This window comes from Canis lupus, chromosome 32, assembly GCF_048164855.1.
Source record: "Canis lupus baileyi chromosome 32, mCanLup2.hap1, whole genome shotgun sequence".
Taxonomy (NCBI): Eukaryota; Metazoa; Chordata; class Mammalia; order Carnivora; family Canidae; genus Canis; species Canis lupus.
The window spans coordinates 40,910,125-40,931,203 of NC_132869.1; the positions used below are offsets into that span (position 1 = coordinate 40,910,125).

Consider the following 21,079-nt stretch of genomic DNA (forward strand, 5'->3'; position numbering starts at 1 on the left):
GAAGGAGTCCTCCCCTGAGAGTCAGGAGCCCTGGATGCTACAAGCATGCCGTGTGGCCTTGAGTGACTCAAGCAACCTCTCTGGGCTTCCATTTCCCCATCTATCCCGTGCAGAGCTTGCCTTCTTTGATGGTAAGGGCCTTTCCAGCCCTAACATTTCTGCATCATAGACAACTAGGGCCCAGAGAAGAGAGAGGAAGCAGGAAGGAGAGAGAAAGCCAATGAGAAAGAGGATCGCATGGCAGGGAAAACAGAAAGACTCCAAGAGTGGACTCCGAGACCGCAGATGCTGGTAGAAGAGACCCAGGCAGCAGGGCCGCTCTACTGAGTGGGATTAGCGCCCCTGCCTGCCTGCAGGACTTAGACGTGGCTAACAGAGGGCCAGGCGGGTTCAGGCACCTGATCAGGCCAGGAGTGGTGCGGCTTGGGAGGGGTTAAGAGGACCGATGTTAGGGCCAGTGTCAGACAGTCCAAATAATACACCCAAGACTTGGCCAAGTCTTCTTGCCTACTGCCCACAGTGTGGACAAGTGGGCACATCTCCCTAGAACAGGAAGCCGGGGCCTGGGGAAGCTCCGAAAAGGTCAGGTGAGGTGAGGTGAGGAAAGCATGCTTCTCCTCCAGGTCAGCCACCTCACACCAGCCCCTCACCCACAGGCTGTGGCCCTGGCCACACCCCAAAACTCTAGCTGGACCTTGGCAGGAAGTCCTCATGAGCCCGCGGGGAGCTCCCACCCAAGGTTCGGCCGATCAGAGCCCAGCAAGAGCCTCAGTCCTGCTAGGTGGCCCTGCCCCGAAGCCAGCATGAGCCCACCCCTCTCAGGCCACCCTGTTCCCTCCTCAGCAGCCAGAGCCTTGGTACCTCTGCCTACTGCTCTAGTAGCTCCCGGCACGGTGGCAGTAGCCCACCACCTGCCGCACCTCGCCCCCACCCCAGGCAGCAGGGAGGTTGATCCTGCGGGCTCCCAGCTGCTGTAGGTGGGGGGGTCCCAACAGAAAGGGCCCCGAGGCTCAGCCGTTCCTGCTCAGATCCCACTGTTGACCTGTCAGGGAGCATCTCCACAGGAGGGCGGATACCTTGGGGTCCAATAGAAATGAAAACACTTCTCATAGTTCAGCCATTTATTGCCTTCCTGGGGGCGGGGAGGGAAAAGGTGGCGCGAAAGGGGGCTGTCCCCGCTGAGCTGCAGCCGCTGCCCCCTGAACACCAGCTCTGTCTCCTGAGAGCTGGTCCAAAGGGAGCAGCGGAGGGGCACCGAGGACCGGGGAGCAGACACCCCCCAGCTCCACCCCCTCGGGACTTCCTCCGGCAGCCCTGCTGGCCTGAAGGGGGGAGAGGCAGTGTCCACCCTCTCATCACACCTGGGGTGGGCCCTGGTTAAACGGCCTGAAGGTGAGGAAGATGGGCTTGTCGGGCATCAGGATGAGGTTGAACGTGGTGCCCACATCCCTGAGTTGCTGCATTTCAACTCTGAAGTTCTCCAGAATCTGAGAAAGAGGGGAGAGATGGGGAGGGGCTGTCCCCACAGGGCCAGGCCCATTCACCTGTGGGTGTCGCCCATGTGGGGTGACTCAGGGAGCTCTAAGGGGTCACCTGCCCACTCCTGTTTACCAGGTGTAGTGCCTGAAAACGCACCACTAGTGCTTTGTTTCCTTGGTCCACCTTAGCTCCTACAAAACCCTAGCCCACCCCACACCCATCCTGTCACCACTTCCAGGAGGCAGATGGCCAGAGAACACCCATGGGCAGTAAGCAGATTAGCCCAAAATTGTGGGGGGAGGTGGAGGGCAGGTCACAGGAGGCAGGTGTCCCCAGCCCTGCACTCCCTGGGCTCCGGGCAGAAACGGAAACAGGAGGCTCAGGGCCTCCTTTAGGGCCACGGCCAGGCCGGGTGCCCGACGTCCAGGGCAGGACTCACGTGGATGAGGAAGAGGGTCATCTCGAGCTCAGCGATGCGCCGGCCCACGCACTGCCGCACGCCCCAGCCAAAGCCCAGGTTCCGGAAGTGGATGAGCTCCTTGTCCTTCCCCAGCCAGCGGGTTGGGTCAAACTTGCTCGGGTTGAGGAAGAAGGTGGGGTCCTGGCCCATGGCATAGGTGGACACCTGCACCAACGTCTGAGCACAGGGTGGCAGAGGCCTGAGTACAGGCGTCACCTTCTCGCAGCTGGGGCGTACATACCCCGGCTCCCCGCTCCCACCCCTAGCCAGGCTGTCCTGCTCCCCGACTGCCTGACCTTGACAAAGGCCCCAGGCATCCCTGAGCCTTGCCCAGCAAGTGGGCAGGACCAAAGACTCAAGGCCAGGATGCCCTGGGGACTGTCCCAGAGGGGCTGCCCTCCTAACGCAGGGCTCCGGCACCACTGCAGACCCCGTCCCCCCTTATGCCCGGTCCCCAACCCTTTGTCCACACGTGCACTGCTGCCACCAGGGACTAGGAGGGGATGGAACCCCACCGGCCCATCTGCCCCCACCTGGCCTCCCCCATACGACTGGCAGAGCCAGAAGCACCCCGGCTGCACCTACCTTGGCGGGAATCATGTAATTTCGAAGAACCAAGTCATTTTCAAGGTATCTCTGCAGGGTCACGGAGATGGGGTGGAGTCTGCCAAAGGAAGGCATTAGGGAGCTGATGGCCTGAGGCCAGCACGGGGCCCCAGCTACTGCACCCACCCCACAACCTGGAGACAGGACCGCCCCCTTAGTTCCCCCCTCCCCGCGCCCAGCGGCCTCCGCAGACTTCTCGCCTCTGCCCTGCCCGGGGCCTGGGAGGTGAGGCGGGCAGGCGTGGCCGGTGGGCTTGCCTCAGTGTCTCCTTGATGCTGGCTTTGAGGAGCGGGACCAGCTGCAGCATCGTGCTCACGTTTCCCTGGGCCTGGCGCCGCGCGGCCAGGACCTCCTCCCGCAGCACCTCCTGCACCTCCAGGCTGCGTGCCATCTCGTAGAGGTGCCACTGCAGTGTCATGGACGTCTGGCAGGAGTGTGGGGGTGCAGAAGGCAAGGGGGACTGTCACTCCTGAGACATCCAAACCCACGCTAAATTCTCATTTCCGGGATCCCTGGGTGGCGCAGCGGTTTGGCGCCTGCCTTTGGCCCAGGGCGCGATCCTGGAGACCCGGGATCGAATCCCACATCGGGCTCCCGGTGCATGGAGCCTGCTTCTCCCTCTGCCTATGTCTCTGCCTCTCTCTCTCTCTGTGACTATCATAAATAAATTTTAAAAAAGTTAAAAAAATAAAAAATAAAAAATAAATTCTCATTTCCAAGAATCTCTGCCCATCTTCATCCCTGTATCCAGAGACCACCATCCGCAAAAGCAAAATACAATTCTAAAGGCGAAGGCCCCAGAAGCCTTCCCCACCCACTGCAGGACAGTCTAGGGCAGCACTTGTCCCAGTCCTCGTCCTTGATGTCACCAGAGCCCACCTGTTTCCCCAACCAGTAGTCACTCAGTCACCCTTCTTCCAGAGGACTCCCGGAGAGCTTTGGAGCCAGATCCTACTGTGACGATCTTACTCCCAAATGACTGCCATTCTACCCCTCGCATAATAGACCTTCCCCCAACCTCAGCATCTGCCTGGGGGAGCATAAAATAAAGTGAGACCCAAAGATCCTAAAACCAGAACAACCAGACCTGTTTTCCCTCAGCGTCGCAATTAGCCTGTGGTAGATCTTAAGATGAACCAACTCATCTCTGTATTAGCCGGAGGTGGTGACCATTAGCCCTACATGGAGGTAGGAGTGACCCTCATCAAACCCCACAGCCCCAGATTCTTTGGTGGTGGGACCCCCAGGCTGGAGCCAGCCTCCCTCCTAGGGCTGGGACATGTTATCTTACCAAGGATTATATTTCTGTCCAAGAGGTTTGGACACTCTCCTACCTCCCCGCAGGAGCACTCAGGAAAAAAATGCCATGTAGTCACTTTTCTGCTTAAAACCCTTATGTGGCCCCAGACGCAGCTTGTGAAGCCCAGAGATCTTCCTCATGCCGTTTCCTCTTTCTAGAACTCTCCTCCCCGAACCCAGGAAGCAACGATGTTTTCTTTCTTTAAGGCTCGGAGAAAACGTGTATTTGTCTTATTACCCCCAAGGCCTGACACAGAGTGGGAGGGTCAGGAGATACTTGTTTGATAAGGTCGTCAAATAAGTTACTAGCGGTGTGACCTCGACTAAGTTACTTACCCTCTCTGTGCCCCACGTGCCTCAACTAAAAATGAGGGATCATAGTAACATACCTCCCAGCGTCGTTTGTGGGTACTAAATGAGCTAATACATACGAGAAGCTCAGGCCCCTGCCTGCCATATAGGACAGGGTTAATACATTAACAATAAGGACAGCTGCTTTGGTGCAGGAAAGCGATTTTGGAGGTGCCTTCTACATAACTGACAATGTTTAAAATATGCTCAGAGGCGCATCTGCAGCCTGTCCCATAGACCAACACCCCTCTGTTAGAGCACAATAGAAAGACGGTACCTAGGAAAGAAAGTCATTAACATGGGAGCTTGGGCACCTGCTCCTCCCTCCTCCTGGCAACAGCCCTCAAGACACAGGTTGAACGATAGGTCCCGTATGGCGCACTCTACCTATCCTAGGCCACGTTCTCTCTCCCCGCTTCTCAGCGCCGCCAGTCCCCAGCACATGCCTGGTCGTCCGCCCTACAACACGGTGTGGTGGTCCTCTGTGCACGTGCTCCTCCTCATCATGGGATGATCATCATCATCATCCTCATCACAGCCCCACCAAGCTCACAAGTTGCAGTCCTGAACCCTAGTAGCTCACACAGCAACTGTATCGGGAGATAGGGCCCTTACCAAGCCAAGAAAGGTAAAATGAGGTCCTCACGTTTAGAGCAGGCCCTAATCTAATAGGACTGGCATGCTTGTAAGACAAGAGTAGGACACAGACGTGCACAGAGACCTTGCGGCGAAGACACAGGGAAAAGACAGCCATCCGCAAGCCACGGAGAGGCCGCAACCAACCCAGCACACTAATATGCCCTTCCTCTCTGAGCCATCTGGGGCATTTGAGGTCCATCATACTCATCTTTATAGTCTCAGTGCCTGAATTCCAACTAATAATAAACACTAAATAATTAACTCTCACTATCACAGCAGCATGAGAAAGTTCAAGATATTGGGAAAAGGGAGGAGCACATGCCAGAGACATTTTGACATTCTAGAAGTTTCTGGGGTACTGCACTGCCTGTGAAGAGGACCTGAGGGAGACATCACAGAGCATGTCTTCAGGTGTCGAGGCGGGTGTCGAGGGGGACTGAGGTCTGGAAGGGGGAGCACTGGAGGCAGCAACGAGACCCCAGGGCAAGTTCCACTGGCTCCTCGCTCTTCTGAGGGCCAGCCCGCCTTCCTGAGTGAGTGCGCTGTGTCCTCCGCCTGTGACTGGAGGCCTTCTCCCTTGTAGACACCAGGCACAAGCCGGCCATCTACACACCTAGTCACTCCGTTTTCAACGGCAAAGAAGAAAGGGTGGGTCAGCCTCAAGGCAAGCTCCATGGATGACGAATGTGATCTGTCCTTCTAGAAGATCCGTATTTAAGAAATGCAGCCAGGAAAGGGAGACCCACCCCCACGTAGATAGGGCTTCACGCTACAAGGTGGCCTGGTGAGTAAGGGGCACAGGGCGCAGGAGGCGACAGGACGCGCCGAGGGCCATCTTACCGTGTCCACACCCCCCGCCAGCATCTCTGTGATATTGGCCTTGACGTCCTCGAAAAGCAGCTTGTTACTTTTTAGGAGGCGGTGCAGGATGCCCGGGTAATTGTCGACGTCTCGCTTCTGCCTCAGTTCCCAGTAGAAGTTCTGGGTGTAGATCTCGGCTGTGCAGGGGGGAAGGGAGTGAGCTCTCTGCAGGCGGGAGGGAAGGTGCGAGGCGGCGCCTAGAAAGCTGGGCCGCTTTACTGAGCACACACTCTCTGCTAAGCCCTTCGAAGCCACCTAATTCCTGACCCCAGCTCTAGGGGGTAAGTGACGTCATTCCCATCTCACAGATAAGGAACCAGAAGTCCTAGAGGGTAGTGACTTGCCCAAGGTCATGGCGGCATCAGGGGCAGAGTGGACCTGACTCCCGGTCTGGCATCAGCACCACACCCCAATCCTCTTTCTCCACCCTGCCTTACCATCTCTCCCACCAAAATCCTAATCCGTCAGCACGCCCAGCCCAGTCTGATGCATGGTCCTTGACCCTCCGGGGATCCTGGTCTACTTTGGAAGAACAGGCTGAATGCCTCTGATCCTCTTTCTCCGGAAAAATCTAACCACCTCCAACAGTCAGCCTCTAGCCCACCGCGGCCAGTGGTTCCAGGGCCTCCCCGCCTCCCCTCCCTGCCCACCAGAGCGCAGAGCCTTCTCTCCCTCCCCCCAGCCCCAGGCCTGGGTTTCCCACCCTCTGAGGTGGACAGGGCTCTCCTGGCCCCCAGACTTGGCTACCCAGGATGCAGCCGTCACCTTTGTTGAAAATCACATCCCATGCAGCCACATGGTCCCTCCAGGTCTTGGTCTTGAACAGACGGAACAGGTCTGGGGGGAAGGTGAGCATGGGGACACTGGTGTGAAACATCTGGTAGACAGCATCGATGAACCGCTGGGCCTCCGGGTCCACTCTCTCCTCCAGCATCCCCAGGCGCTCCCCGAACATGACATTGGTGATGGCTGCAGAGGGACGCAGAAGAGGCGCTTCCAACCTGGCCATCGGAGGGCCTCAGCCCCCAGGAACCTCACCGCCACCCCGGCTAACACAGAGGATCTCCTGCACCCAACCTCAGACTCCTTCAGAAAAGAAACAGAGGCCTGAGTCCCCAAGGGCTGCGATTGCAGAGCTGAGCAACCTGCCCCCTGGCAACACTCAGGTCCTTCAGACAGGAGAGCGGAAGACCCTGCAGAGGGTGGTGGGAGCAGAGTCTCGGGCAAAGCTGGGAACCAGACCAGGAGGCGTGAAACTGCTTCACCCCCCACCGCTCTCTCAGCATCCGGAGCAGCCTCTGCGCTTTCATCTTGGGCAGAGAGGTAGATTGCTCATCTATAATTGACCGAATTGGCTAACGATTTCCTGAAACAGGTCAGATGGCGACTAGGGCACACAAATCCCCGGAAACTGGCCATCTAAGACCCACTGTGGCTGGACCTGTGGTTGTGACTACAACCACCCCAAGTGTTTCCTGCCGATGAGGTCAGGAATTTGCATCCCAGATCTCCAGCAGCGATCAGGAAACCCCCATCTTCCCACGAGGCCCACGCTGCCTGGCCTCCTCCCCCATCTGTAAAACTCCTACATATCCTCAAATACCCCATTTAGATGAACCACCCAACCCTCCTTTTCCCTCCCAGACCTCGAAGGTCAATGCCCCGGGACAGAAAGAGGTAGAGGATGTGTCTGGCAGCTCATCCCGATGCTTCTTCAGGGTCTGGGCTGAGTCTCCAGGCAGGAGGCTGGTTCTCCCCCCCACAGGACCACTGCCAGGTAGATAAAGCCCCTTACACTCAAAGGCGAAGCGAAACAGATCATCACTGATGTCTCCTGAGAACTTTCCGGAGCCCTGCTGCTTGATGCGCCTGTGCAGGACTTTGACAAAGTCCTGAGACACTGGGTCCAGCAGGGGAATGAAGTTCTTTATGGCCTCTGGAGCCATCACCTCCTGGTTCAAAGCCAGCCGGTCTTTCTTCCACGCTCCTGACTTCCTGAGAAAATACAAGCCCTCAGGCCCTGATGGTCACAAGCCTTGCACGCCTGGCAAACACCGAGAGGGGCTGACTCGGCTGCGCCACAGCTCAGAGCCGGGTACTCACTCCCACCCCCAGCACCCTGGGCCTCCCATCTCCCAGCCTCTGCCTGGCCTGGGGGAGGAGACAGGAAGAAAGAAGGTGAGAGAGGGAACAAAACCCCCACCCTTCCTCCACACCCCCAGTCTCCCCTCCTCTGCACCCCCAACATGTCCCACTGCTGACGTTGGTGGGGGATCTCAGGTGCCCTGAGCTGGGTCAGTGATAAGTCTCCGCTAATGGCCCATACTCCAAAGTAGATCCATGCAAAGCTCTCTTTGTGGTTTTAGGGTTTGCTTGTTTGTAAGGATGTTATCACAAACTCACCAGGCAGCATGGAAACTGGGAGCTCGACAGTAACTTCCATGTGCCCACCCAGTCCTCCCACCACTGCCTCCCTGGCCAAGGGGACTCCCTGGCTTGCTTTTATATCTAGTTTTATCCGATCTGTATCTATTCCAAGACATACTTATAAAAACCGTATCTTTGTTTTCAACTCCTTAAAAAGGCTGCCATGGTTTGCTTTTTCCACTCGATTTTATATTTCTAAGTATCATCTGGATCGTTGTGGCTCACTGAGTCCGTTCACCGTGACTGGTGTGTGCCACCGCTCACTCAGCCTCACTCCCGTCGGGCATTTAGCTGGTTTCCCGGGCTTTGCCGTCATGAGCAGCCCTGCTGCAAACCTTCCAGCTCGTGTCCCCCCGGGACTCCATTCTTTGGAGTCTATCCCTGGACACAGAACTGCTGTCTCGTACGTATGTGAACGTCCAACTGCAGGAAGGAATGACCATCCATTTTCTGAAGTGGTGGCACCAGCTTTCACTCCCCTAGCAAGCTACGAGAGCTCTCATCTCTCTGTATCCTCAGCAACACTTGACCTGCCCATTTTAAACTTGTGATGACCAATTTGGTAGAAAATGGTATCCGTTACACTTAAATGCAGGGACTTGTCTGTGCTTCTCACTGTTCCTGTAGACGCACGGTGGCAGGGCCCTGCCCTACTGGTCACTATACCCCAGAGCCTGGCACATAGTAGGTCCTCAATAAGATGGGACTTAATGCATGAACCAATCAATGAGAACTTTCCTAGGTCTTTATTTACTCAGTAGGATCTTTGCCCTGAGCGCTTCCCTGAGGCTGACAGAGTAATTCATGGTCAGCTGTTTTATGGAGACAGGAAGACCCCAGGGATTTGCCCAGCAGCCCCAGCCAGAAAGAGCAGGGCAGGCACAGCCCATCATCTCCCTCCAGCCCCCAGGAGGTGGCCCAGGACTCACTTCAACAGGACGCCGACGGGTCTCTGGTGATACTGGTGATAGGCCACCCAGGGCGGGATGCAAAATCGTTCTGGAGTGGGACCCTCAAACTTAAACAGAAGGGCCACATCTTCCGGGTCGATGATATAAACCGACTCCACGCTGCCCAGCTTCTCCCTGGAGGAACAGAGGAGAGGAGCTACGGTGGATTCCAGGGAAGCCAAGGTGACCCTGGGCAATCAGGATGGGGCTCATAGCCTAGAGCACAGATCAAACAGTCCTGGGAGCAGATCCCCCTTCCGCAACCCCCTCGCTGCGTGGCCTGAGGAAAGGCGTTCACTCACTCTGAGTCCCAGTTTCCTTTTTTTACTAAATGGAAATACAGTCCCTGTCTCACAGGGTTGCTGAAGGGCAAGATGCTAACGCCTATGGATGTGACTCCTGCTAAGGCATTCTACAGTGACAGCTTTATGCTCATGTCACAGTAGCTGCTGCTGTACCATGGCATGCCCCCAGGCTAGCTCCACCTTACCCAGGGTCTACCTTGGCCATCGAATCCATGCTCCCATGCTCTTCCTCCTGCGTGTCCACATCCTCAGCACCCTCCCCCCATCGCACCCCCTGCAGAGCCCAGGAACAGCACGGTCATGTCACCATTGGAGTGACTCGGTGTGGCTTGCTAGGTAGGCAGTCCATACACCTGGCCAACCAGTCTCTTCTAGACTCTAGGGTTGAAACTCTGGGAGTAGGGATCCCTGGGTGGCGGAGCGGTTTGGCACCTGCCTTTGGCCCAGGGCGCGATCCTGGAGACCCGGGATCGAATCCCACGTCAGGCTCCCGGTGCATGGAGCCTGCTCCTCCCTCTGCCTGTGTCTCTGCCTCTCTCTCTCTCTCTCTCTCTCTCTCTCTGTGACTATCATAAATAAATAAAAATTTAAAAAAAAAGAGAAAAAAAGAAAAAGAAACTCTGGGAGTGACCACCCTGCCTCTCCTTGGATGTCAACAAAGCACTTTGTCTCTATTCAAACAAAACCACGGTTAAACATCAGGCCTCAAGCATAGATATATGTCACAAAGCACTTTGTGGGTGGTCTCATATTAAAATATGACAGTCAGGAAATAGTAGAAAAGTCCAAATCTTATATACATCTGCCTTTTGCATAAGAAAGTTAATTCAAGGGCCGCCGCCTTCAGCCCAGGGCCTGTTCCTGGGGTCCCAGGATCAGTCCCACATCGGGCTCCCTGCATGGAGCCTGCTTCTCTCTCTGCCTGTCTCTGCCTCTCTCTCCCTCTCTCTGTGCGTCTCTCATGGATAAATAAATAAAATCTTTAAAAAAAAAAGAAAGTTAATTCAAGACACACTATAGGGCAAAATACAAAAATATATAGGTATAAGCCAAGTTCTCTCTCTTTCCCCTTCCTCAAAGTGAGGAAGGAGGGAGGAAGGGAGAGGATGAGGGGAGAGGGAGAGAGTGCTCTTTAACCACGAACCCATTAAGCCCCAGCCTACCTTCCCAAGTCTCCTTGGGCTTCGTCCATGGCCTCCCAGAAAATCCCCTCAGTGTTTTTCCAGCTACCAAGTGTCCTCACACCACTAGCTCCATCCCCCCACCCCAGCTCAGCAAAATCCTTGAACTGCTATTATTATTATCAATTCCAACTCTGGGAATCTAGCCCAAGGCAGTGATCTGATGCGGGACAATGATGCCTCTAGGCATCGCATCTAATAGTGAAAAATCCCAGAGAGAGCTGGATGTCCACTCTAAAGAACTGGCTTCAATAATGTGGCTTATCCATACTACAGGCTACCATGCTGCCTTTTAAAATCATATTAAAGAAAAAACAGTCATATTAAAGAGAGAAAAGGGAAGCCATCCAGGTGTTGTTGTGGGACCCCACCAAACAGCATACGTAATATGTTCACATTCATAATGCTACATAAATATTATCAACACTGAGATGTATCTGCTCGCAATTTCCATTTGAGCTTGTCGGCATTTTCTGAGTTGTTTATTCACATGTATTCAGAAGTTTATCACTTCTGGGCCATACGTTAGAATGGAACGACGATACCAAACTAGGAATCGGACGATTGGGGTTCCCTGGCTTTGTCCTGATGAGCTGTGAGACCTGGGCAAGACCCTTCACCTCCCCGGCCTCAGTTTCTCCAACTGTAAAATGTGAGTAGTAACATCGCGCTTAAGGATGCGTCAAGAGGCTCAGAAAACAGAAAGGGGCTTGATAAAAGGAGTTCCTACCCGAGGGAGAGGAAGCAGGGAAAGAGGAGGAAGGGAGGAAGCAGGAATAACAAACGATCTCCCTGAAGAGAGGAGTAACCTTCTCCCAAAGCTGGCACCCAGCCTGCAGGGCTCCCTGCCTCCAAGCAGCTGCGCAGAAGGCCCTTTGGACTTCAGAAAGGCTCATGGGAGAGGGAGGCAGGAGCCCTGACGAATGAGCAGCTGGACCCTACCCAAACCCCCTGCCCTCCGGCCCCAGCCCCACCAGCGAGCCTGCCAACATATCCTATCAATGCCCTTTCCCCACCTTGACCCTTTCACTTAAAGTAAAAAGCACTGTCGCCCCTGGGGTCCCCTCCCCACCCCCAACTGGCACCTCCACCACCTCCCATCTCCCTTGAGTATCAGAACCCCGTCAGAACAGAACCCAGGTGTGGCTTGAAGGCTACGCACCAGAGAAACTGCCGAGCCAGAGCGAGCGAGGCCTCCGGTCAAGGGCAGCCCTCAAACCCACCTCCAGGGTTGGGGGGAGGAGGAGCACATTCAGAGGCTGAAAGACCAAAGGCCTGTCCTCCTGGCAGAAACCAAGGCAGAGGCTTGGAGAGGGGCTCTAGCCAGGCCAAGTGGAGGGCACAAAGTGGGCTGCTCCCGAGCTAGCCAGGGCTGAGGGCTGAGGCCAGCATCCCAGCAGGACAGGGATATAGCTGGGTGACCAGGCAAGGACGCTCATCCCTCAGAGCTCGGGTTCCTCCCACAGGGGGGATGATAGCCTTACCTGCCAAGGCATCTGGAGGATATTGGATGGAGGGAGGCAGTTAACAGGGCTTGTTCTCTTACCGCCATCACCCCCGTAAAGTTTCACAGGGTGTAGGACCTGAGCAGCCTAGAGGCCTCAGGCTGGGGACTGAACCCACTGTCTGGGAAGCCTTGTCCTTTCTGCCACTGTCCTCAGGCATGGAAGAAATAAAGTCAGAAAAGGTAAGAGCAGGGGTGCCTGGGGGGCTCAGTCGGTTAAGTGTCTCACTCTTGATTTCAGCTCAGGTCATGATCTCAGGGTGGCAAGATCGAGCCCCGCATTGGGCTCCAAGCTGGGCGTGGAGCCTGCTTAAGATTCTCTCTCTCTCTCTCCCTCTACCCCTCCTCCCCTCTAAAAAAAAAAAAATAGGGGATCCCTGGGTGGCTCAGAGGTTTAGCGCCTGCCTTCAGCCCAAAGAGTGATCCTGGAGTCCCGGGATCGAGTCCTGCATCGGGCTCCCTGCATGGAGCTTGCTTCTCCCTCTGCCTGTGTCTCTGCCTCTCTCTCATTCTGTGTGTGTCTCATGAATAAATAAATAAAATCTTAAAAAAAAGAAAATATGATTTAAGAATAATTTAAATATTATACATGTTTAAAAAATAATTTAAAAAATAGACAAGAGCCTAGAATGGAGGACAGAACTTTTGGGGAAAGGGAGTCCAGAAGGGCTTCTCAGGCCCCTCTACCCCGCTATCCCACCAGCCCCACACTGCCAGGCTTACCTGTAAATGGGGCCATACTTCTGGAAATTCTGGACTTGGTGATAGTGGATTTTCTGTGAGCCCATTTCCCTCCAGAAATTGTACAGGTTTAGCCAGCCATTGTTTCCTGGGGTGGGGATCTCACTGAAGGGGCGAGGAATCTGAGTGGAGATACTGGCTCCATCCCCGGTGGGCACCCTGGGATGCCCTGGACCCTCCCACACGGTGCTCAAGAAGGGCTGGCAGCCTTTGACCAGGACTGAGCGAAGAGGAAGCCCCTTGGCCAGCATGCCGTCCCCACGATCGCTACCGTCCCTACTCGCACTGCAGCAGGCCTGCCAGGGTGACTCCGGCCCTGAGCCCCTGCAGTCCAGCTTATAAGCACCAGCTCAAGGCTAAGCGAGCTGACAAAGCAGACAACCTCCCTCCTTCTCCTATTGGCTCCAGCCCACACACAGCCCTTCCCAGACTTGGGGTACCGAGGCTCAGTGTGAGATTTCTGCAGACAGAGAGGCTTCCTGAAGCACAAGGAGGCTCCCCTGTCTCTGCCCTCACTATCAGCCCCAGCAGGCCCCTGCAATGGCACAGCTTTGTGCCGTTCCTCTGCCAGGGCCTCCTGCTCCTCCCTGCAGTGGGACCCAGGCCCTGGCAGACGTCCCTCAGGGTGTGTGGACAACCTGGGGCCCAGGTTGGAAGTGAGAGCCACCCTGCAGCTTTTGGGCAGCACTTATTTATGATAGATAAATAGAGAGATGATAGACTGATACATAGATTCATAGCCAGGTACATACATAGATACACAGATACAAAGTAGAGACAGAGATGATTAAAACCTGTTTTTGTATAGTTCTCCAATTTTTAAAGTTCTACTTTTTCTGCTTGGAATAAAAAACTTTGTATTTTCTGGAAATGTCATAATTGACAAGTATTGTTATCATTTTTTTAAGATTTTATTTATTTATTCACGAGAGACAGAGAGAGAGAGAGAGGGAGGGAGAGGGAGCAGCAGGCTCCATGCAGGGAGCCCAATGTGGGACTCGATCCTGGGACTCCAGGATCATGTCCTGGGCTGAAGGCAGGTGCTAAACCGCTGGGCCACCCAGGGATCCCCTCATTATTTTTAAAAACACTATTATCTATAAAAAATAACAGTCAAGGTTGCTCACTGTAGAACACTAAGGCAAAGGACCAACAAGAAAAATCAAAATCTCCTGAGACTTTCATGATGAGTGAAAGAACCCCACACCTGGGGTTTGGAGCAGCTTTGGACCCTGCTCTGGTGACGTGTAAGAATCAGCGAAGTGAACGTGCGGCGACAGGAGCGCTCCCCTTGGGCCGCTGGGTGGCTCAGTGGGTTAGGTGTCCGACTCTTGATTTCAGCTCAGGTCATGATCTCAGTCAGGGTCCTGAGATGGAGCCTCGTGTTAAGCCCAGTGCGGAATCTGTTTGGGATTTTTGTCCCTCTGCCCCTACTCCTGTTCACGCGCTCTCTCTCTCTCTCTCTTTCAAATAAATAAAATCTTTTTTAAAAAATTTCCTCAAAAAACAAACAAACAAACAAAATTTCCTCTATGTCTTTAAAAAGAAGGAAAGAAAGAAATGCTTCTCCTGTGGGGTAATGACCAGGGGAGGGCATCAGAGAACTTCCTGGGGTGCTAGAAATGTTCTCTGTCTTGATCTGTGTGTTTATATCTATAAAAATTCACCCAAACTGTACACTAGTGATATTTGCATTTTATGGAATATAAGGTACCAAAATAAAATGTAAAAAAAAAAAAAATCTGTCTTTTTCCTAAGAAACTCCTTTTCCTAAGAAAAACAACAGGCTTTGACAAAGAGGACGCAGCCTTCCCAAGTAGGAGTTAAACCCAGCTCAAGCTTTGGCGCCGCTCCCTCTCCTAAGGTAAGTAGGAGAGGGAAGTCCCCTGAGTCACGGGAGAGCAAATAGTCACTAGGCGCCAAGCAGGGCCCACCCGGACGCCCCCACAGAGAATGGGGAGGGGACTGGGAGCCTTGGCCCGAGAAGCTGGGCAGGTCACTGCCACCTGGCAGGGAAGGCCAGCAGTTTGCTCCGTGGGTCTCAGTAAGGATGATGGCATTGCCACACCTGAACATCTGTCCAGCTGGTCCAGGCGGCAGTCAGTGGACTGTCACCGTATATGGGCCGACAGATGTGCTCCTGCTTTTATCAAAATCTTCTGGGCATCCAGGGAGGGGCTGCCCAGACACAGATGCTCACAGATTGGGTTTTTTAGCAATTCCCCAACTAAGGAGACAGCAGCTGCAAACTCCCTTTTCCAGAGTCCCTTGTGACTAGGATGCAGGCAGATGGATTAGGCTCCCCTAATTTTGGAGGAAATTTTGGTTGGGAAGGTGGTGGCATGAAGAGGTGAGACCACGCGAAACCCACTGTGGCACATGTGGTGGCAGAGCCGTCGGGCCCAGGCCGGCTGCAGCGTGGGTGCCTCGTGCGGGTCCGTGGGTGGCCAGCGAGGCAGCCCTGGGATGTGATTCAAACGACATTCCCGACACCTTGGCATCCGAGCCTGACTATCCACCCTCCTGCCACAGATCCAGGATAGTCGGAGGTGACGATATGAAGAAAGACTCGGGGTCTCACTGAATTTTAACCTGGGGGGCGGGGGGACCGAGACTTGGACTAGGACTCAAACCACGCTCGGACTAGGACCCGAGGCTTTGTCTCCTCCAGGTTTTATTAAGAGAGTTAACAGGTTGGCTGTAGGAATGATTGACTTTAGGAAGCAGAAAAAACATGTTTACTACAAAAGGTCAAAGAACAGGCTATTGCCTCAAGGAAGAGGGCACGGAGGAGCTGCAGCTGGAGAATAGTGTGGTCACGAGTCAGGGTGCCCACTCAGGACCTCCCGTGTCCCCAGCGTGCCGAGGACAAGACTCAGCTCTCAGGCTCTGCAGCTGGCTCCCCACACCCTCCCGGAGATTTTGTGGACTACGTAGCATCTCTTGATAAACCCTCCTCTGGGAAATACTGGCTGGACTCTGTTCTTGATGACTAGGAACTCTGATACAGGAGTAAGCAATCGGGTTGCTAAAAATCTGTCACACTTCTACGTGTCAAATATCATCTGCACCTAAATTAATAGGGCCAAGTAGGATCCATTTGAACCATCCAACTTTAATTTTAATTTTTTATTTTTTGCATCCAACTTTTAATTTATGCCCCACACAGGCTTGAACTCGTGAAGGGGACATTCTGGGAACCAAAGAGAAAAAGTCCCATGACAAAGTCGTGTGCCATGGAAGTAGGGGGACAGCGGGGGTGGGGGGAGGTTTGTTATGGGGACCACCAGCTGGAATGCGCGTGACTCCACCACCCGGAGATAAACACAAAATCCATTCATGTATTTCCTTCCAGTCCTTTTTGAATCAATTCTTCTCTGCTTTCCTCTTTCTTTTTCTGAGGGCTTGAAATTGTATTTATTTTTTACTTCACTGTCTAGTTTTATCCAAATAATCCGTAGAGTGGTTTAAAAATTCAGTTAGCACACGTATGAGGCTGGGTCCAATCCAAAACTAGTCGGAGGTGCGTGAGTGGAGTCGGAGGCTCATGCAAGTGGGGCTGGCTGGGCGAGCCTGAAGGGCACAGGCCTGGGCCGGCTGTCGGAAGGGCAGGCTGGACGCTCGGGCACAAGCAGAAGCTGCGCCCACAGGTGCTAGGCCTTCTGCTTCAGGGGAATCTCAGATCTGCTCTTAAAGCCCTTCAAGGGGGTGAATCAGACCCACCCAGAGGGTGGAGGATAATCTTCTTTATTTAAAGTCAACCGGTTATGGATTCAAATCACATCTGCAAACTGCCTGCACAGCAACACCCAGCTCCGTGCCTGAATAACTGAGGACCGGAGCCCCGCCAAGCTAACATCTCCAGCTGACCACCGCATCACTCCTGAGCGTGTCAGGAACAGTAGCAATCCTCTGCCCCAGCCTCCCGACTCTTGAAGCCACTTCCCAGAGGGGAAAGGAACTCTCTTCTCAATAATCAAGGTCATCCGGGTCTCATCCATCTCTGCTTCTTCTTGGAAGCTGCCCTCCTGGGGCCTGCTCTGCACTCGCTTCCCCCACCCATGCTGCCTGTCTCTGAGCCGCGACAGCTGCCATCCAGGGACCTCTCCCTCTGCCCGTCCACGCCCCCCTCCCATGGATGCTCTCCCTCTAAAAAAAAGGAAGAGAGTGCATGCAAGGTAAAATGTTAAGACCTCACTTACCTACTCGTATCTTTATTATGCCCTCACACTAGATTGAGAGTTCAGCCGGAGATAGAATTCTCGGTTGAGAATAATTTTTTTTAAGAACTTTATTAATTTGAGAGAGACCGAGCGGCAGAGGGGCGGAGGGGAGAGACTCTCAAGCAGACTCCCCACTGAGCGCAGAGCCCGACTCAGGGCTCCATCTCACAACCCCGAGATCATGACCTGAGCTGAAACCAAGAGTTGGATGCTTAACCGATGGAGCTACTCAGGGGCCCGTAGGTTGGGAATAATTTTTTATTTTTTAAAACAAACAGTGTTTGAAAACATAGCTCCATAGTCTTCCACTTTCCAGAACTGCTATTGGGAAATCCAAAGCCTTTGTGATTCCTGAACGCCTCCTTGCTTTTGACCTGCTCGGCCTTTGGGCTGCTTCAAATTTCACAACGCCGCTTGCCACATCAGTTCTTGGGCTGGGTATTTGGTAAGCCCTTCTTATCTGGAAACTCATGTCCTCAAATTTCTGGACACTTTCTTGTAGAGTTTATTTCATAATTTCTCCCTCCACTTCCTCTTTTCACTCTTTCTTTTTTTTTTTTTAAGTTTTTATCTATTTATTCATGAGAGACACAGAGAGAGAGAGAGGCAGAGACACAGGCAGAGGGAGAAGCAGGCTCCCCACGGGGAGCCCAATGCAGGACTCGATCCGGAACTCCTGTTCTTCATCTGGGATCCTTCTGGATCTATCTGGTACTGATCTTCTCCTGTATTTCATTGTCTTCTCATCCCACCTAAAGACAGAAACCCTGCTTCAATCCCTCTAATCCCTATTGTGGTTTTTATTTCCACTATCTGGCTGTTTGTTTGTTTTTTAATTTCCTGGGGTCCCTTCCTGTATCTGGATATGGACACCATACAGACACAACGGCTCCTCAAAACTCTCTAAAGATACGAAATCATACAGTTGTTTAGTCGTTGGGATTCTTTGGGTGTTTCTGTTTTCCTTTGCTCTCTGTGTTGTCTCTGTTCCTCTGAGTTTCTTTTTCTGTCTGGTTTTGTACCTGTCTTTCATGTTAGAAGTTTCCTTCAATGTCTGCAGACTTGGGACAGTGCACTAGACATCCTGCCAAATTTGAGAGTCACAACCCAAGAGGCTGGTGAGCGTAGAGCATGTGGGCGGGACTTGCCCAGCTGTGGCTGCAGAGCAGGATTGGCAGGGAGGACTCTGACAGATTTGCAAGGCCAGCGGCCTCAGGCTCTTCACTTAGGCTGCTCATTCTCCCTGAGGAACAATCTGCTACGTCTTCAGTATGGGACCCCCTCCCTTGCCTCGCTATGGCTGATGTCCCCCAGGGCCAGAGCCTTCCTGGTTCAGTGAATCCGGAGAGCAAACCTCACCGCATTGACCCAGAAGCCCTTCAGGTGGGCTGTGCACACAGCCATGGTCTTCGGGTTCACAGAATTTTGTGCACTACTGTCTTTTCACCCAAATTGTCATAAGCATTTTTCATTTCTTAATTAAATACTCCTGAACTATCTCTTGGAAAAGCCACATCACAAAAAAAAAAAAAAAAGAAAAGCCACATCACATTCTGTGATTGTGCTTATCTCCGTCTTATTCTTTTATGTTCAAAATTCAAAGGTTCAAGGACACCTGGGTGGCTCAGCGGTTGAGCATCTACCTTGGGCTCAGGTCGTGACCTCGGGTCCTGGGATCGAGTCCCGCATCGGGCTCCCTGCATGGAGCCTGCTTCTCCCTCTGCCTGTGTCTCTGCCTCTCTCTGTGTCTCTCATGAATAAATAAATAAAATCTTTATTAAAAAAAAAAAAGCTTGAAGGTTCAGAGGTCACCTTGGGTGGTTAGGAAGGGCCAGACCATGAGGGGTAACAACCAAGGGGTGGGGGGGATGGTGGATCAATTTATTCCCACACCTGCAGCATTCCACATCTCTATTCCGGGCACTGGGCTGGGTGATGGCATAGAAGGGAGGGACACAGCAGCCCTGGCCTCGGGAAGGGCCCCATCCAGGGAAGTAGCACAAAATTGAGGATGCTAGGAGGTTTCTGGCCTCATGCAGAGAAGGATGAAGTGGGGTTTGTGGGTGAGGCTCAGTGGCCCCCATGGTGCGAGTGGGAGAAGACAAGAATCCTCCGAGGACCAAGGAGCACTTACAGAAGGCTGCCGGGGACCAGGAGAGGGCCACGTCCCAAGAGGAGAGCAGATGAGCTTCTCAAACCCCACGGAGGGAGAGGCGGGGGAGCCAGCGTGGGCTTTCTCAGTCCCGAGAGCATTCATGCCATCTGTGACCTGCGCAGTGAACTGCCCCCCAAGGCTAGTCGAGGGCACTGCCCGCAGCCTCCGGTCTCTTGCCCAGGCCCTCCTCTCTAAGGCAGCTGCTGAAGGAGCAGTTCCAGAGAAGCATTGAGACACGGGACAGGAGGAGCCTGGAAGGAACCCGGCCTCCTACTGGCTGGAGGTCCTGAGACACTGATGCATCTTCTCTGCGAGTCCACCTCTGCCTGGAGGGTCACCCAACAGGGCACTGTCCCCCGAACCCTATGCACAGACCTTGCCCTCCATGAACCATCGGTGTGGACCTCCCCCAGTGGAGTGCAGGGATCGGGGGAAGTACCCGGATGGGGCAGACAGGTCGAATCAGGGTGCTTTGATTTCTCTTCTCCCGAGCTAAATCATGGGGGATCCTGTGCAGGTGGAGAGGAGCGGAGAGAGAAGGAGAGGCCAGAGAGGAGGCCGGGCCAAGAGCCTGGGGGGAAGGGATTGAAGGAGTAGGGGCAGGAGGGAAATCAGCCTCACTGAAAGTTCTTTCTGGGTCATAGTATACCTGGCCATGATGAGCAGGGCTCCGGATGAAGGAGGAGAAAAACAGAAGGAAAATGAGCTCTGCCCTCAGCACACTGCGCCCCTACAGGAGTGAAAAACTTGGCTCCTGGTGAGCGGATACAGCCTTGTCCAACGCCTGAGGCTCAGTCCACAGGCCATCCGCATCCCTCTCTCAGGCCATCCTCCCCTCCCGCAGCCCCAGAATCTCCCTCCGCCCCCTCCAACACACTGCCAATAGGGGATAAACCAGACTGGCACCCAACAGTAGAGGAGAGGTGTGCTCCCAAACCGCCTGCCTCCCAGGCCTCTGGATTTGGGAACATTGAGAAAATCCTGGTTTTCCACTTCTGCCCCTGGGCAAGCCCCATGACTTTCCACATCCACATCCTAGAACATACTGGACATTTCCTATGTGCAGGGCACTTTACATGCATTATTGCACTTAATCGTCACCCTGTCATAAGTCCTAATGTTTCCCTGTTTTAGAGACGAGGAAATCAAGATGTAGACAGGATGGGCATTTACCTGAAGTCACAAAACTAACCAGCGACAGAGCTGGGATTAAAACCCAGGTGGTCGGGGGATCCCTGGGTGGCTCAGCGGTTTAGCGCCTGCCTTTAGCCCAGGGCGTGATCCTGGGGTCCCGGGATCGAGTCCTGAGTCGGACTCCCGGCATGGAGCCTGCTTCTCCCTCCTCCTGTGTCTCTGCCTCTCTCTCTCTCTCTCTCTCTCTCTATGTCTATCATAAAATAAATAAATAAATCTTTAAAAAAATAAAAAATAAAAATAAATAAATAAAACCTAGGCGGTCCCTTGGGGTTCCTGGCCTGCTCAGTTGGTGGAACATGGGACTCTTAACCTCGAGGTTGTGAATTCCAGCCCCACATCGGGTATGGAGCCTACTTGAAAGGAAAAAAAAGTCCCAGGTGGGTCCCTCTCCCAGGGCTGGGCTCTCAGTCCCCTTGACATGCTGCTGAGAAGGCCTCAGGGCACCAGAGGAGGGCAGGTAATGAGCACTCTGCAGACTGCAAACCAATGACCAAATCCCCTAAACTGAGCTAGGCCTCGCAGCCTGAGAGACAGGGAAGTGATATACAGGTATTATTTCCTTGGTCTCTCATTAAACAGATGAGAAAACTGAGACCCAGAAAGGGGCAGCCTCCTGCCCCGAGTCACTAGAGCAAAGCAGGAACAGAGGCAGGCCTGAAGCCAGGCCCTGAGCCCCCATCAAAGAGCAGCAGGGGGATCCC

General features: G+C 53.7%; 1 protein-coding gene across 1 annotated transcript; it reads right to left on the minus strand.

Annotated features, from left to right (window-relative positions):
- Positions 1-1,103: 1,103 nt before the first annotated feature.
- Positions 1,104-13,136, minus strand: CYP11A1 (cytochrome P450 family 11 subfamily A member 1). The gene is made up of 9 exons (XM_072809609.1): positions 12,786-13,136; positions 9,052-9,207; positions 7,491-7,690; positions 6,461-6,664; positions 5,675-5,832; positions 2,803-2,969; positions 2,525-2,603; positions 1,919-2,116; positions 1,104-1,487 (listed from the first exon to the last, which is right to left on the minus strand). The coding sequence occupies exons 1-9, from the start codon at positions 13,052-13,054 to the stop codon at positions 1,356-1,358; spliced, it is 1,563 nt and encodes a 520-aa protein (XP_072665710.1). The 5' UTR covers positions 13,055-13,136; the 3' UTR covers positions 1,104-1,355.
- Between the last annotated feature and the right edge of the window lie 7,943 nt (positions 13,137-21,079).

Excerpts from the sequence above, each read along its gene's own strand:
- CYP11A1 (XM_072809609.1), bottom strand. The coding sequence starts at position 13,054 with ATGCTGGCCAAGGGGCTTCCTCTTCGCTCAGTCCTGGTCAAAGGCTGC. Across the intron at positions 7,691-9,051 it reads CCCGTCGGCGTCCTGTTGAA|GAAGTCAGGAGCGTGGAAGA; the intron begins GTGAGTCCTGGG and ends GTATTTTCTCAG. Across the intron at positions 2,117-2,524 it reads ATTACATGATTCCCGCCAAG|ACGTTGGTGCAGGTGTCCAC; the intron begins GTAGGTGCAGCC and ends CCCTGTGCTCAG.